The 18,113-nt window shown below is 47.6% G+C and overlaps 1 protein-coding gene across 2 annotated transcripts in view; it reads left to right on the forward strand.

Moving 5' to 3' along the window:
* Positions 1–18,113, forward strand: part of LOC119390618 (venom metalloproteinase antarease-like TtrivMP_A) — a 102,996-nt gene that overhangs the window by 14,046 nt on the left and 70,837 nt on the right. The window contains exons 2-3 of one of the 2 annotated variants that reach the window (XM_037658223.1): positions 812–978; positions 16,184–16,276. In XM_037658223.1, coding sequence (XP_037514151.1) covers positions 812–978; positions 16,184–16,276 — 260 coding nt within the window. The remainder of the gene's footprint in view (positions 1–811; positions 979–16,183; positions 16,277–18,113) is intronic. The other variant, XM_049414880.1, reaches the window with a different exon arrangement.

Here is an 18,113-nt window from a genome sequence, read left to right on the forward strand (position 1 = left end):
GCCAACCCAGCCGCCAAGTGATGAGTTCCGCGATAATCCCAGCTTATATAGCTTCCACATGATGGTTCTCATGTAGATGGACAGGTGGCATTCGTCACAGGTGGCACGCGGCGCTGTGATGACACAGCCAGTCCGATGATTTCTTTGTGCTAGGAGCACAAACTTCTATTCGCCACTGTACAGTGCTGCAGCGGGTTCGTGGTAATTTTGCGCCGGATCCGTAGGTATGCGCACGTAAGAGGATGCAGTCAGCGGAATGTTGCGTTGCTGCCAACCCAGCTGCCAAGTCATCCCAGCTGCCAAGACTTGATGCGGAACGTCCAACTGATGACGACATTTCATTTGGAGCGTATCTATATTTACTAACGTTATAAAATTCTTCCTTGTGCAGCTCACCTGCAATTCCTAATACTCGTAGACTGCTGCGCGGTAAATGTATAGCAGCTTGATATAATGTGAAAACTATGACTAGTAAGTGCGAGAACGTTAAAAGAAAACAGGTCTGCTAGCGGTAGATAAATCTGAAATGAACACCTCTAAATTGTGAGCTGGACTAACTGCGGACTTCTAATGAGGACACACCTGATGCATCGAAGCATAGCAACGCCAGATATCTAGTATTATATCGGACACATTTGTTCGGCATGTAGCTTGTGTAGCGATCTTACGTACTTATCACCAGAGTGTCTTCAAACGTATGTCCACTAACTTAGGTGTGTTGGGTCAAATATCACTTTCTGTGTGTTACCTTATTCTTGTGTATTATGACTGCTTACTAATTTAACATTTTCCTCACATTTCACGCATGAAGCAGAAGAATTTCTCGTGTACCCAACTCTACTCCAAACAAGAGATGCTGCTGCAAACTTTGTTCTTCATATCACTGACAAGATCATATTGAATCTGGAGAGAAGTTCCGTACTGGCGGACGAACTACATTTCGTTACGACCAGTGATGATGGTGACCAACTGGACATGGTGAGAATGTTTAAGTACCCTGCTTACTGAAGTGATAAATGTCGTATGTTGGCAAGATAGCCATGCTGCCTAGCTGTTCTTTGTCAGAATTGCGTACCACATTGTCTTGCGATGTAGAAATAGCTGCAGTGTTTTTCGGCCACTGCGTAGACAAAGTGTGGCTTATTGTGACTTGTGGGCATGTCCGTAATTTGGCAGAATGTTTAACGACGTCGCGGTCCTGTTTAAATTTACCACAATCGTAGGCGTATTCCTTTAATTCATTCAATATCCGTTTTTTGCACTAAATAATTGTTAGTGAAGCGCAACTGTAAATAGCAGAGATAGTGAAGACTTCGTGATACTTATTACTTATTTCGCAATACTTTTTCTGCAAAGCGGAAAAAGGTTTGATATGCATTATAATGCGAGCCCTAGTTTCACCCGAAAGGCGAGGCATCGATCATAGCAATGTATTAGAGTAGTACTTCAATTGCGTTTAGTAATTATTCGGCGCTAATCATGAAGCTATGTTTGGCCTCTATGTGCTGCGTCCCAGCGTCCAGTGTGGCGTGCCTTGCGTCATGCTTATGCTGTGTTCATGTATGGCACAGGGACAGTGCTACTAGGACAGCATTTGGCAGCATGCCGTCGGTGGCAGCATTTCGCAGGTAATGAGCCCTACGTCGGTTGCAACTGCGGTGGCACCGATTACATCGGACAACACGCAAAATCGTCTGTATGTGCGATTTCTGCGGACGGTTTACAGTCTAAATGTGTTGTTCGAGGTGTGGAGCGCCATCGGTTCGAAATCGCGCAAGCGCCGTCCGCCATCATTTTTCGGACGCCAAAACAAAAGCAGTCGCACAGCGCAGCATTTCAGCTGCGATTTGCTGGTATTTAGTCTACTTTGTGCGATGGCTTCCCACCGCTTCGTGCGCTGTGCAGACCAAGAGAGAGGCGTGGAAATGTCGAGAATAAAATAATACTGTTAAACTGAATGCATTCATTGCTTCAGTGCAGAGAAAAACGTACCGACGCGAACTTGTTTTGTGAACGAGATTGGCGTGGCGTTTTGGTTCAGATCAGCCTCGGTTCTCATCTTCTCGTACATTTGATTTGTCTTCCCTGAAATATGAACTACACGCAGCCAAGGACAATTGATCGATTTTCGATATGCGCATTATTTACCAAACGGACGTCACGAACTGACGAGAGAACATGATCGATCAGCATGCATTCGCTTGTCTGTGTTCGTTATAGACGGTAACGAAGGTCCGCTATATATTTAACTCTAGGCTGTGAGCACGGTTAGTGTTGACAAAGGAGCGCGTGCCGTAGCGTATTATCAGTGATGCCTACGCAACAGCGGCGTACCGACTTGTTGTCGTGTGGGGGGCCAGGCTCCCTCACACCGTATATATATATATATATATATATATATATATATATATATATATATATATATATATATATATATATATATATATATATATATATATATATACAATACCGCGAGAGAAAACATGTCTTCATTCGCACAAAATTATATGTGATCTTTGATGTACAGAGAAGATACAATTGGGTTAGCGGTGTTTTATAACATTATAGAACAAGTCAGAGTATGCAGGTACGCTCCCTACGCTCACCGATATAGAGGGCATGCAGGCTGATTTCACTATGGCCCTATTCTTATCAGCAATAGACCAATCAAAACCGAGTAAAGCACCCGGGCCGGATGGCATACCTTATGAACTTTACAAAAACACGGAAGACAAGTTTGTACATGTCCTGTTAGAGGTCATAAACAAAGCTTGGTCTGCTGCAGCCATTTCTGACTTTTGGCGGCATGCAGAAATGGTTCCCAATCCCAAACCAGGAAAGCCTCCAAGAAATATCGCACACATGCGCCCGATAGCTCTCACTTCAACATTGGGCAAACTGACAGAGCGTATGCTAGCAACACGCACCACGTGGTGGCTCGAGAGATATTCCTGGCATCATCCTGGCCAAATCGGGTTCCGTCCGCATCTGGGCACTGAGGATGGCCTTCCTTACCTCTCATCCATGGTTCTTGTTGGAGGTCGCTCTCGACGGATTTGCACCATTCTGTCTATGGACATTCGCAAAGTATATGATCATGTGAGCCATGATGCTGTTGCGGAAATTCTTCACTGGCTCATAGTCCCCAGTCGAGTCTGCGCGTTCGTGAAAGCCTTTCTCCACGATCGCAGCTTCTCCATTCGCTTAGCAGGCCAACCAGTTGGACAGTTTGTTTCCAATGGAAGTGTCCCACAGGGACCTGTGCTCGCACCAGTTCTTCTTAACGTGGCCCTCCTCCCACTGGCATGAAAGCTGGCGCTAATACACCACGCCAAATACATCATGTATGCAGATGACATCACGCTTTGGTCAGTGCACCCTGAAATCAGCTGTCAAGAACAAGCTTTGCAAGAGACCCTCGACATAACTCATAACTGGTGCACCCAGATTGGGCTTGAAATCTCCAAAGAAAAAACGAACTTTATGTCGGTTGCGAACAAGTATGGGCGTCGTATACTGGGAGTTCGGCCTCTGCAGTTAAAGGGGCCATGACACGGTCGCCCAAAGATTTGTGGTTTTCAGCGTAAACTAGAAGTAGAGGGTCTATTATGCCTATACGGATTTCAAAAGTGGGCCGTAAATGAATATTTCAGTGCAAAACAAGACCTAGAAGTCGCCGGCTGTAAAGCCCGCCCACCGCCGGCGACCGCCATGTTGCTATGGCGCGTGTGACGTCACATGCAGCACGGAACGGAGCCGTCGTCTTCTACCGAAGTTTCAGCCGCTGCAAATCGTTCACTTTCCGTGCCAAGCAGAAGAAAGCTAAACTATCTCGATATCACGTGCAGCTGACCACGGGACAATATCGTTCGCCGCAATGCAGACGCTTGAACAGCTAGCTGCTTGTCACGTCACGGCTCGCGAGTGCACCAGTGTTGCCTGACTCTCGGGCCGCTCGGGTGTTTACAGATATATTCGATTATACATTAAGTGCTCGACCAAATGCGCTAAAAGTTCGCCAGCTTATTTGTGAATGCGCAAGGATTAATCCACATAACACAGATTATGATGGAAAATTGGGTGTCATGGCCCCTTTAATTTTGGATCAGAAGCCGCTACATAAAGCTACAAATCTCTACGTGCTTGGCCTGGAAATTCACGCTACCGGACCTACAGGACCTTGGGTCAAGTGTGCCAAACAGCAGGCATCAGGAACAATACATCTCATACGACGGATTGCGAAGAAATCTGGTGGCTCTAACTCCAACATGGCTCGCCTCCTTGTTCGGTCGATATTGCAACCGAGGCCAAGTTTCATCACCTCACGCTCGCACAGTGGGCACGTCTAGAGGCGATTAACCATGAAGCCATAACTGGACTGCCACGTATCACTCCGTTAACAGTACTGCAACAGGAGTCCCAACTAAATACCATTGACGAATTAGTACACCAGCGTCGCTGTGCGCGCAACCTCAAGCCATCAACGTTCTGTTCGGTTGCTGCATTGGCGCAGTACATGGGCGAAGAAGTTCACCATACACCTTCAGAGACGAGCGCTATTGCCCCGTGGAACAAAATGCAACTCACTGAAAACAAACCTCTTGGTCGCCTTTACAGCCCGGTTCCACTCCAGGCAAACGCCCAAGTTTCCCGTCTGCTTCGTGCCGATAACCTAGATGCCGCCACTGTTGTCGCCTATACTGATGCCAGTGTGAGTGGCACCACCATTCACACCGCTCCTGTGTGCCCATTAAAAACCTGAGGCTGGCCAGACATGCTCGTATTTTGCGCATCTCGCACCGCCGGCTCACCTTGCTGAGCTGGCTGCCATACGTGACGGATTGGCAGCGCTGATACATTTTCTTCTACCTGACAGGTGCTCTCAGCTCATCATTCGTATAGATTCGACATAAGCTATCCACGATATACGACGAGTGTATCGGTCTACGTCACTCTCGGATAGTATTCACCATCTTGCTGCATCCACGTCTGTGCGGATACTTCTTCAGTGGGTGCCTCGGGCCGCTTTGCAGGACCTTGTCAAAGCTGGTTTGGCAACCCACCCACAAGTTACAACCGCACCCATTACCGCATTTTCCTGAGCACGCCCAAGGACAGATGCTCCGGGAAAAAAAATGTCACCATCTCCCACTAAAGGGAACCATGTGGGGATGCGAAGGAGCGCATGGGTCGACTTAAAGTTCCGTTCGTCACGGGCACCTTGCCCGATGTTAACGCGTCCTTGCATGTGGAGCACACCATGAATTCACTGTAGTTGCTGTTGCTGTTACTCGTCCCGAACTCTTGTTGGAGTACGCCACGCGGGTTCATCGCGCGTCTGCAGAATCTCGTTCCCCGACGCCATCACGTGATTGCTGAGAGAGTGTAAGGGCGAGAGGCCACAGCGGCTTACCATTTGGTCTTACCCAGCCCCTTACACAGGCCCGAACGCGCTAGCGCGTGCCAGCGCGTTCTGACTATGATAAAATCGTTCGTTCATTGCGCGTCTGCAGAATCTCGTTCGCCGAGGCCATCACATGATTGCTGAGAGAGTGTAAGGGGAGAGGCCACAGCGTCTTACCTAGCGCCTTACACAGGCCCGAACGTGCTAGCGCGTGCCAGCGCACGTGGTTTTGTCTGCGTTACGCCAAGCTAGGACAGCATACGGCAGCCCGGGCCCCTAAAGTGCTCTGCAGTTATCATCATCAAGGCGGCCGAAGAACAAGACGAAGAAGACTTTTCCTTGGCGCGAGCGCGCGCTCAATATGTTACAGATGGCTATGGTAGGTTTAGAAAACGGAAGGTCGCCAATGTAACTACGGGCAAAGCCCAGCGCGAAAGCTGCTTCGCATCTAAAAGAAAGCCTCCGACGTACCACACCAGCTCTTATACCTCCGTGTGGGTCAGACCCTTCCTGGTGGTTTAACCCGCCGAGAGGAGGTTGCGTTGCGGAGGCTTTGTGGTGGGGTGGCACTAACCCCATCCGTGACCACCCTTTGGGAGCAAAAGTACCACGGCCCGTCTGGTACATCGTGCCCATTTTGCGACGCCCCAATCCACGATGTAACTGTCACACATTTATTGTGGACTTGCACGGGTCAACAACTAAGCCGTCGTCGTCACCTACGTGCAACAGGCCTGGCCGACCACCCGACCTTGACCGCTGGATCAGTGGACCTCACCGCCGCTCATTACTGGACTTCATACACGAAGCAAATTTGTATGTGTATTTCTGGATCAATAATAATTATGCCTAAGGGCAGACGTTCGAAAGAAAAACAAGTACAGTCAGCTCTACGTAGCATACACAGGGACAACCATACATATAGCTGTTATGCTTGTAATAGTATTTCAAGCAATACTTTCATATATTCCCACACAACTTTATGCATAGATACAATTATGTCGATGATGACCTAATTCAATGAAATTTTGTTAACGTCTAGAAGCTGCTCAGTCATTGCGTTTTTTTATGTAGGTAGCAGTGACTGCACCTTTTCTTTTCCGTAATTAGTGCTACCTTTTTTTGCAGATATTCAGGTTTCCGTATCTTATTTTTTTGTCGTGTTTGCTCGTAGTCGATATAGTTTCTGGCGCATTGTTGTTATTATTGCTAATGTTATATTACCATTATTGTCAACTTGTCAACCCCAAGTTCTTTGTAAGTAAGAATGTGTGGTATTAGTGCCGTAGTACATTTTTTATACACATTGTATTTGTATTTCCAACTTTGCTTCGAGCGTGCGTATTTCATAGTAGACAACAGCGCAATACTACGAAGAGAAGAACGACCAAACAGGACCTCTTTGGTCTTTCTTGTCTTCGTTGCATTGCCCTGTTTTTCTAGTTTGCTTGGAAGGTCGTCCGGCCCCTCCAAGGTGTTAACACAAATTTTCCTTGAAAATATTTCACCGTCTCCCACTAAAGGGAACCATGTGGGTATGCGAAGGAGCGCATGGGTCGACCTAAATTTCCTTTCATTACAGGCACCTTGCCCGATGTTAACGCGTCCTTGCAAGTATAGCACACCATGAATTCACTGTAGTTGATGTTACTCTTCCGGCACACTTGTTGGAGCACGCCACGCGGGTTCATCGCTCATTTGCAGAATCTCTTTCGCCGACGCCATCAGATGATTGCTGAGAGAGTGTAAGGGAAGAGGCCACAGCGTATTACCCAGCCCCTTACACAGGTCCGAACGCGCTAGCGCGTGCCAGCACAAGTGGTTTTGTCTGCGTTACGCCAAGCTAGGACGGCATACGGCAGTCCGGGCCCCTAAAGCGCTCTGCACGTATCATCATCAAGGCGCCGAAGAACAAGGCGAAGAAGACACCTCCTTGGCGCGAGCGCGCGCTCAATATGTTACAGATGGCTACGGTAGGTTTTAGAAAGCGGACGGTCGCCAATGGAACTACGGACAAAGCCCAGCGCAAAAGCTGCTTCGCATCTAAAACATGTGGGTAATTATAACGTTACATTACCCTGCATTGTTTCCTTCTGCATTGGTCGTTAGCTGTTTATGATTGGTCGACAATTTCTGGTTCGTGCACGCAGCACCTGCTCGTAACGCGATGCAACAAGTGACACCAAAATGATCCATTGCGCAGTGACCACTCATACACGACTACATAAAACATAGGAGGAGAATACACTGTTTCAGTTCGCCATATTTTTGGCCATTGGTTCTTCGCCATTAGCCAAATTTTTTGGGTGTACCTTAAAATCACGTGCTTGTTACACGATGCCACAGACTGTGAAATGTCGCGGTGTTAAAATGACGTGTGCACACTGAACAGCGCATTGCTATGCTGAACAATACCTAAGCATTTTTTTGGAATAGCCGAACAATGTCTCATTTTGAATGTAATTCAAAAAGGCTGCCCGCCGATCACATTGGCAGCGGGTACTTATAGCAGTTGACGAGATGCACTCATATAAGTATGTAATAAATATTTTCAGTTGTAGTGTAAGGATGATGAGCTTTTTGTACGCATGCACAACTCTGTAAACTCAGCCTTGTTGAGAGAGAGGAAGGAAGCAGTCCTGCGCATGTGTGCATCTTTGCCGTCCGAGTTGTATTTGCCCTGTACAAGTCAACTCGAGATGACTCAAGACCAACTATCCAGGCTGTCAACGCAGTCTCCTTAGTCCAGAAACCTCAGCTCGCGCGATCGAATTCCGGCCGCGGCGGCCGCACTTGCGATGGAGGCTAAAATGCTTGAGGCCTGTCTGCTTAGACTTATGTGCACGTTAAAAAGAACCCTGGGTGGTCAAAATTTCCGGAGCCCTCCACTACGGCGTGTCTCATTATGATATTGTGGTTTTGGGACGTTAGACCCCTAACAATTCTTAGTCCAGAATATCGTGGACCTTGGACATTTCCCTGGTACGGTAGATCAAGTTGCGGGACAAGCTTGAAAGCTGGGCTTCCCAATGTAGTTCTCGAGTCCACCGCTTAATTCGTCGCCTTGTTCCAAGCCCCCGCGATGCAATGCCAACGTTTTTAGAATAATCTAAAAACGTTGACAAGGCGAGGTAGGTTAATCGGAAACTCAAGCGGAAAGATTCTTTAGCTCCCCCAATGCAGCCTAACTAAAACGCTCAACGCTCAGTTCTGCACACTCATCGACTCAAAGCAGCTGGGATATAGAACAGCGGTGATGATATTTCAATGAAAGAAAGTTATTTCCTGAAAGAGGAATAGCGTTTGATCTGTCCATAAAACGTTTACTGGTTCCTGCCCGTATTTGCGTCGTCAACTATGTAAATTTAGGCCAAGCAGAGCAGAATAAAATCACGACAGAGTGTTCCAACATTAAGAGCCCCTACTCAGCGGTAGCCTTCTCTGCAACAATGTAGCGCAAAGCGCGAAAGCGTCGCATAGGCGGCCTGCACCGCAGAGAACATAGAGTGTGTGGTCTGGAGGCACGGGAAGCAATCTACAAAGCAGAAGCGCTGCACAAATTTCAGTATATAATTAGGTGATTGCTGAGTAGAAGTAGAACTTCGCCTGAGTTGATGGTTTGCCAGTGTGCAGCCGACAGTGACCACTGTCGAAAGCGGGGGGGCTCCGCCCCCCCCTAACTTTTCACAGCGCCCCCCTTGCCCCCCCCCCCTGGTAGATATGCCAAGCAAACGCGAGGTTCCGCATATGCGCATTGCGTTAGCGGCGAGAATTTCGTACCATAGCGCGCACCACGTCACCCTAGCGCACCTTCGTCAAAGGCTCTGGACGATGACGCGTTGCGTGCGAAAGTAAAATAGCCACTCCGGAAACGAATTACGCGTGCACCGGGCATCGCGTTGGTGCTGGTAGGCGTCGCTGAGAGTTCTGTATGGCACGCGCTCCCATGTTCAAGCTAACCATGCTCACGGCTCCACTTAAGGCTACGCGATGGCCCAAAATCTGCAGAATAAAAGTAAGGTAGTCAACAAGCCGTAGTGAAATGAAAACACCGGGCGGGAAAAGTAGATTGCGGTGACCCGCCGCGGCAGAGCTTAACATGTAAGGTGTCGCGCTGCAGAGCTCTAAATGCGGGTTCATCTCTTTGCTACAGCGGCGGCATTTCTACGGGGGCGAAACGCAAGAGTACCTGTACACCTAGAATAAGATGGACGCTAAAAAACCGCAAGTGATCAAAATTAATGCGGAGTCCCCCTCTATGGCGTGCTTCAGAATCATATCGTGGTTTTGACACGTTCGTAAAACACCTGCAATTTCAATTACGTAGCTTGTGGTGTAAGCTTCAAAAGGCGAGGGTGCAGTTTCTCTCAGACGCGCTCACCGCTGAGCAAGGACGTTTAAAGCTCAGTAAGCGTGCAGTACACAAATTCATACGTGGAAATGAAAAATATTTTACTTGCGAAAAAAATTCTTGCTGTAGTCGCGAGAATGCTGAATTTACACAATACATTGCGTTCGGGTCGCATTAGAAACAATGAGCGTGCAATAAAAAAAGGCAGTATACCTACTCTGGAAGCTTTGTTATTTAGTGTATTTTTCTGCTCCAGTTGTTATGTATGGACACCTTTGCCAGTTTTTACCGGTATCGGGGGATATGGTAGTGCCTAATATTATCGAAAGGTAACGAGATCTGCTGACGATGCGCAAGCGCACATAGCACACTGAACTGCGAGCGCCGTCTGCTACGTTGTTTCCTTCAACGTATTTCTACGTAATTTTTAAGTAAACAGCGCCGTGCAACAGAGCACATCGGAGAAATGGTCAAGAATGTGCGCATGCGCGCTATGCGCAGCTAAATGCACGTGTCCTTGGCTGTTCTGTTCTCTTAGGCGCATTCGATACCGATGTTTTCTGCTGCCTTACCAGTGCCGTTGTTTTCTCTTTTTATGATTGCCATACACATCCACCTAAAAAACTTGAGCGCCGAGGAGGCCGAGACACGCCCACTGATACCGCTCCTTTTTGGGCATCGGCGTAGCAGACGGCGCTCGCAGTTCAGTGTGTTTTGTGCGCTTGCTCATCGTCGGCAGATATTGTTGCGTTTTCAAAGGGTGTATGTGTACCTTTCGGGAGGGTGTAAATTGCAAGGGTGTATGCGCATTTCAGCAAGGTACTTCAAGCGTATGCGTACCTTGCTGCATGCGTAAAGACCCAAAATCAGAGAAGACATGTTAGGACAACCTAGCCCATTCCACCCTCCTTTAACAGGCCTTTACATGTGCAGTTCGTTGTCACATTAGATGTACGTAAAAAATTTATATTCTGCCTCGGTGAGATGGATGGAAAGCTTACTCAAACATAAGCGCCCAACCTTCTTATACGGAAAGCTTCGCTTATCTCCCTCTCTCGAGTCTACTAAGCGTTCTCTCCACAATCTGAAGTGTGGCGAAATACGGTCGGCATCCGCACCTGCAATGCAAGGGCACGTTCCCTGCCTTACTAGTCGGGAACAAATTGTTATGGCCGCGCATATGCTCATTTATGCGCTAACCAGTCAGGCCAACGTAGGACCGACCTCAAAAGACGGGCATTGGACAGACTACGTGTCATGAGAACTCGGACAGCAGAGAACGGGACCTCGCAAACGGGCGCTGAAGAATTGTACCTTCTCATAAAAGGCGTTTCCACGATTTTTCCAACTGGCGTATTTTATTCAGAATTTATGGCACGCGAGCTAATATATTACGAAAATTCTATAACTTGGAACAATATCTGATCTTCCAATACTGTGGCAAATATTTGCAAGTGAGATCGACTTTTGTGGCCACGGCACGAGCTCATAGAACACTCACGTGACTGAGTGTCAAACGAAAAGTTCATATGGAAATGACGGTTATGCACAATTTTGTATTGTTACAGGTGGAAAACGTTTTTATATGCAGAATGTTGCTAATTAGGCACTTTTGAGGTTTTCACACACCAGAAACAACAGTATGAGCCACCCATAGACACCGATCTTTTGAATATGTCAGATACCTCCACTTGTTAAGCGCGTATGCAAATCTATGCCGCCAAGCGAAATAATAATAATACTACTACTACTAATAATAGTAATAATATTAATAATAATAATAACAATAACAATAATAATGATAATAATAATAATAATAATAGCCTCAATATTAATATTAACAAAATAGCAATAATAATACAAATAGGGCATCGGGAAATAGTTTTGCGTAGTTGCAATAGTTTATGCAAGTAAATTTCAAACAGGTTACGACATCTCTCTCTTGTGGCTGCTAATACAAGTACACTAGCAACGTACCCACTAGGCCACAAATCATAATTTTTGTGAAGTTGAGGAGCACCCACCACTACATTATTCATCCTGCGGAGAAGCGAGGTACTATCTGTACGGCATTATGTGCACTTTGTTGATGCGATGGTTGATGACGATGAAGAATTATGGCCGAGCCTTTTGTAATGGGTTGGAAGCTTCAAACGACCCACTAGTTACGTAATTGGCATTGTGTGACGCCCGGCCGTTATTTCACTCTCCCCCCACGCTTTATAATATACGTTAACGTGAGAAAGAGAGAGATAGTGGGAATTAAATTTATTGAGAGCCTGGGCAAATGGATCATAGGAGCCTTATGCGCTTCTTTGGCAACCTATAGAAGTGAACTTGCGAGGAACCCACTACGCTAAATCATCATATTAGGGGCGAAGCTCCTTAAGGCGGCACCCGTTCGTCCCTCGTAGTCGTAGTCGTAGTGCGTAACCAGTCTTACGCTTTGACCTCCAAGGTGGTGCCGGTGGGAGATTTTTCCTGTGCTTTGTTGAACAATAAAAAATTCGCAGCGTTAGCTAAAAGCTGACTTCTTCTGTCTCTCATTCCCATTAGCAGCCATTCTTTACCTCCAAGGTCGTGCCTGGCGAGATTTCTCCTGTGCGTGATTAAACAATAAAAATTTTGTTCAAAACGCCGTTGATTGATGAAATAAACCAACGAAAGACGCCAGATGTTTTGTAAAAGAAAAACGAAAGAACGCCAGATGTTTCTAAAGCAAAACGAAAATACGCCAGCTGCTTAACGAAAGACGCCAGATGTTTTCTAAAGCAATGGTTTTCTAAACAATGAAAATTCACAGCGTACATGTAAAATTAAAGTGAGCTGCAAGTCGTCATAACTCATCGAACCTTTAGTATAAACGCGCCCGATCTCACGTCGGTGATGATGTACTGGGCAGAATTCACGGAAGATTCACGGTTTACCGATGAACCTCCGCAGCTTCGCCCACTCATCATCATTCACTCCGTGGATATGCTGTGATTTTTTTTTTTTAGGGGCGAAGCTCCTTATGCCGTGGGTCTGTCCATCCTCCGTTTGTTTGTAGCGTTGTAGTAGACACCTCTAGCTCGTGAGAAGCGCGCGTTCTGGTATGCAGTAGAAGAAGAAGACGACGTTGACGAGTGAGACTCTCGTGCGTGTTCGCCTGTGTGGCATTCTTTCTTCTTTACTGCGCGCGTTCTGGTATGCAGTAGAAGAAGAAGACGACGTTGACGAGTGAAACTCTCGTGCGTGTTCGCCTGTGTGGCGTTCTTTCTTCTATACTACGTCTCGTGTTTTCAACGACACCCGAAGACAACATTTCAGAAGTAACGTGCCATGAGGCTCCCTCTTGGCACGCTTTCTCTTTAGCTCGGAGTCGCCAGATGGAAGACAAGGCTGCGGAACGGAGGGCACGGAAGGCGGCGGCAGCGCGCGCTCGCAGACAGAATCCTGAGGTGAGAGCCCGCGAGGCCGAAGATGCACGTCGACGCCGCGAAGCATATTCCGCCGTTCGAGCCCGCGAAGGCAAAGCTGCTCGACAAGCTGCACGGCTGCGGAGAGAAGACCCCGCCGTTCGAGCCCGCGAGGCCGAAGCTGCTCGACAAGCTGCAGGGCTGCGGCGAGAAGACCCCGCCGTTCGAGCCGCGAGGCCGAAGCTGCTCGACAAGCTGCACGGCTGCGGGGCGAAGACCCCCGCCGTTCGAGCCCGCGAGGCCGAAGCTGCTCAACAAGCTGCACGGCTGCGGCGCGAAGACCCCGCCGTTCGAGCCCGCGAGGCCGAAGCTGCACGGCTGCGGCGCGAATCGGATCTTCAAAATGTGAAGGACCGTGAAGCGGCGAGAAAGCGCGCGTACCGGCAGGCAGAGCCCGAGGCTGTGCGAGCACGTGAAGTGGCTGTAAAACGCATCAGGCGGGCTCTGCCCGAAGGCGCCGACGCGCGCTTCCACCGGGACTTCCTTGATAACAGTTTCGGCCATAGCTGCGGTGTGTGCAACAGATTGTGGTTCTCAAAAAATGTAGTCACAATATCTTCCATCAAGAAGGACCACGTTCGCGCCAATGCCATCGCCGTGCTGCAGCGCGAGTTCGCTTCGTCCCACTCATCATCATTCACCACGTGGATATGCTGTGATTTTTTTTTGTGAAGTAGGAAAGCAGCCACTATGCAATTTTTCGTCATTCTGCGTAGAACCGTGGTACCCGCTAAACACCTGTAAGGCATTATGTGCACTTTGTTGATGCTGTGGCTGATGCCGATGAAGAATTATCGCAGAGGCCTTTGTAATGGGTTGGAAGCATTCAACAACCCACGCGTTGTGCAATTCGCATTGTGTGACGCCTAGTTGTTATTTTACTCTTCTACCACACTACACTACACATGCTATTGCGGTTTTTTCCCAACATGAAGCCTGCATAGGGTATTTTTGCAAAGCAGTTTGAAGCACCGGCATTGCTTTGAGGTAGAATACTCGGCTCCCACGCAGAGGGCCGAGGTTCGAACCTGGTGCCATCCTAGATATTTTTCTTATTTCGTTATTTTTTCTTATTTCGCGCGATAGTGGTTACGGACACCGGCGGCAGCGGACAACTACGGCGCCAAAAACGGAACTTGTTGTGATCTCATAATAGTTTTCGTTGTAAAAGAAAGTGGCAGACAAGTGTATTATACTGTACCGGAAATATACATTACCCTTGTCCTTATTGATCGTATTGACTAGAGACCGGATTTTAAGCTAATACCTATTTTGTTCCTTACGCTCCTATCGCGCCATTTTCATATATGAGCATGAATTAGAGGCTAATTAGGGCTTTCATTGTGTTTCTATAGTGCCTATAAATGCCTATTTTCAAAAACTGGCGCCAATATGAACACTATTTGAATCAGGTTTCGCTTCCCGGTGCACTTTGAGCCCGTTATTCAAGTTACCACGTTACATGGACTGTTTGGAATTGTATGGGGTTCAACCTAGTCCTCTAGCTCAGCCAACTCCCGGTAAACAACCGCTAGCAGCAGTTAAATGGGACGCACCGGCGAGCATACGCCGCGGCGCTGACATGGCGCGAGGGGTTGGCGAATGCGAAATTGCGGAGAGCCATCAGGGGAGAGTGAAGAGCAAAAGAAGAAAGGAAAATGTGATGTGCACGCAGCTTTTGTTTAGTTTGCAGTTTACGTTTTTAGCCTTTCCCTACCGAAGACGAGCTGAGCTTGTCCACAAAGTTTGTAGCGCTCCAGCCGACGACGAGCTGGGCCCGCCCACACTGAAAGCAGCGTTTCCGGGGAGCGAAATTAAGCTACCCTGATTTTGCTCATTTTGCTGTGTTCTATTTGGTTTGAACAGATGGTGCAGTTAAAAAAATTAAAAAAACACCGCGTTCTGAACATGCCTTTTGGTCCGAAAAGTACTGGATTCTGGTAAGCGGAATTAGAAAACGGCGTCCTCCTATAGGCCGCCAGTGCCGCCAGCAGCTTTTTTCAAAAAGAAAAGAAAGAGAATAAAGCGCTTGTACGCCGAGGTTTTGTGGAACGAATAATTTCAGTTCTCCTGCGAGTGAAGCAGCGATTGCACAGAGCAGCGTACTTTTTCCGAATATTCAGATTCGGACGAAGACCGCGTCCCGACGTATCGGCAGTAGACGCCGACGGGTGGGAACAAACCCCAACCGACGCGCCCAAAGCATTCTCTCACGAGCTCCCTATTCCCTGCGCATTATTTTTTTTTAATTTCGGGGACATTTTATGCACCGAAGACAGGAAAGGTTAGGGCACTTTTCATGGTGCAGTGCAGGGAAGCCAATCCTCTGCATATTTAAAAAAAAGTACTTTGCTTGTCTCTTGCGAATAACGCGCCTTTAAATAGTTTTTTAGTTGTTTCAAGACCCTTTGAACCAAAGTGGCAAAGAAAAAAATCCGTATTTTTGTATCCGTTTTGGCCAAAAAACTCGGTAGGGAAAGGCTTAAAGTGTTCACCGCCAGTGGCGAAACTGGTTCTAGGTGATTCGACCTGGCGAATAGGAAGAATCCCCTCCTTCTGCTCTTTTAGCGATCTGGATGTCGGCGCCTGCTCTGCCCTTCTCAGTCATACCGAAGAGAAGGGCACAGAGGTGTGTGTTGATAAGTGTCTCAACATGCTACAGAATAAGCGGAGAGACCGTGTTCTGCAAAGCGTGCGTGACAATGGACAACTGCAGGGCTATGTGCAACTGTTGGTGCTTGTGTGAAAGCTTAAACAAAGACATTTCTTGTTTTCCTGTCGTAAATATACGTCGCGCACGTCTTCGTTTGAATTTATTTGCATTTATGTAAAAATTTATTGCGCCTATATTTACAATAGTGGAGGCCTAAAACGTTGTTTTGCCTGCCTGTTTTTGGCACCTAAAGCGCGCTTTTTTATTGCCTAAAAATCCGGCCTCTAGTAATGACAACCTCTGAACATCTTCCGCAGGTAGATACATCTACTATTCAAGAGAGCCTGTACCACGACACACATCATCAATCCTCCGTTCGATTACTTCAGCGAGACGGTTTGGTGCAAGTAGTAAGTAGTTCACTCAATAATCAGCACATCTGCATGAAGCGAGTAACAGCAATTATTTTGTATCTAGAACGTTTCCACGTTCATTGAAGCATTATCACCAACCAAATGCGCCTATTTTAAATATGGGTGTTTTCATTCCTTGTAAATAGCGGTTCTGGGTTACGCGACTACGATCTGTTGCAAATGAAAGAGTGAATAAAATGAAATTGATGCGCTTAATTGAGCTTCAGGCTAATGCACTTGCTGTTCAAGTGTGTAGTCTCTCATTATGCGCGATTATAGAAGTAATCATTGCGTACTGGTGCCCCTCTTGAGACCACTTGCAAGGAAAGAATACTGATGCGCACACACATAAAAACACGGACTCAGGAGACTCGGACCAGCGCAAGTTTTATTGAACCATCTTAAGACCACATTGGCTGCCAAGTGGAAGGTATCGTACAGGTTGAGACCAAGGAGTTATCATAGCGGTATATCTTAAGGCGAAAGCCTTAGATGCCTCACAACACGCAAAAACTGACCGTAGGCGTCGGCGTGCAACACCAGGGCACTGGAACACCAAGTTACGTGCAGAAAGCTTTCGGAGGGTGGCTGGGCAGGATCAGTACATCGGCTCAGAAGGAAAAGAAGATGGCTTTCGCCTTCGAGATGTCATTGTTGAATGCACAAGGGCCCTGTGAGTTTTTCATCTTTTAGTTAACGTAGCTTCAACATTTATCAGCTTAAACATGAGTTAATCATTGTTTTTCGAAGAAATAAGCGGAGAAATTGGTAAAATGAGACAGTTTTAAGCTATATTACATGAGAAGACTAGGTACAGGTAGGGTCGCGCAAGTTTTCCCCAACACGTTCCTGAACCGTAGTTGTCACATATTTGGCATTGTTACGTGTAATACCTTCACTCGTCTTAATTTACACAATAAACGAAAAAAGGATCCCACGCTTACGTTGCACAAAAAGATATATTTTGCGTTTCCCCATCGCAGATGCTCACAACCATCAATTTTACAAACTTGCGGCTGATTGTCTGAGTATTCTATCGAGAGTCTATGGGTTCGCTTACTTATTGGCCTGGTGTGCGACCGATGGCGGCGCTGCGAACGGCGCCTGTAGACGTCAGAGCGGGGATTCGCACGCTTTCTTCTGCTACGTAGGCCCAGCGCCATGTTGAAACCACCGTTGTGGTAAATCTCAACAAAAAAGCAGTTCACTGGGTATGTTGCGTATGGTGGCTACTGACGCTGTTCGAACAACCGTGGGACTGCTTTTAACGTTCATTTTGATCTACAACTCTTTGTTTTTTAGAACTGCGGCCGCTTGTCGCCGCGGCGTGAGCTGGGCAATGGTGAAGTACTGCTCTGTGCCTCAGTGTACTATCGTCCGCTCGTGAAAAAGGCGTTAGTTGTCACAACTACCCTAAGGACCCAAAGCTGAAGAAGAAGTGCATCGCTAGCTCAGAATGGGAAAGCGCCCCACGCCTTCATCGACCGTGTGCGGCAAGCACTTCGGGGACAGTGACTTCTGCTACCCACCGTACGCGCGACTCTTAGGTAAGCTTGTGACCGTGTTTAAGCGCCTCGCCAATACTTAAGGCGTTTATTGCACGCAGGCTGTAAGCATAGGCGACTTACACCAGGTGCGGTGCCGTCCCACAACCTGCCTCTAAGGCCCCTAGACAAGGAGCCGACGACGCGGCCTTTGAATTGCCTCGCAGGAAAGCGCGCCTCTTGAGCTCAGCTGAGCGGCACAGGATATCTGAGATACGGCTGCATTTGGATGGCGTACATATGCATTTTACTTATGAAGGCAAGCGCGCGCCTAGCGGACTGCTTATCAT

The sequence above is a fragment of the Rhipicephalus sanguineus genome, chromosome 4, assembly GCF_013339695.2.
Source record: "Rhipicephalus sanguineus isolate Rsan-2018 chromosome 4, BIME_Rsan_1.4, whole genome shotgun sequence".
NCBI classification, from domain to species: Eukaryota; Metazoa; Arthropoda; class Arachnida; order Ixodida; family Ixodidae; genus Rhipicephalus; species Rhipicephalus sanguineus.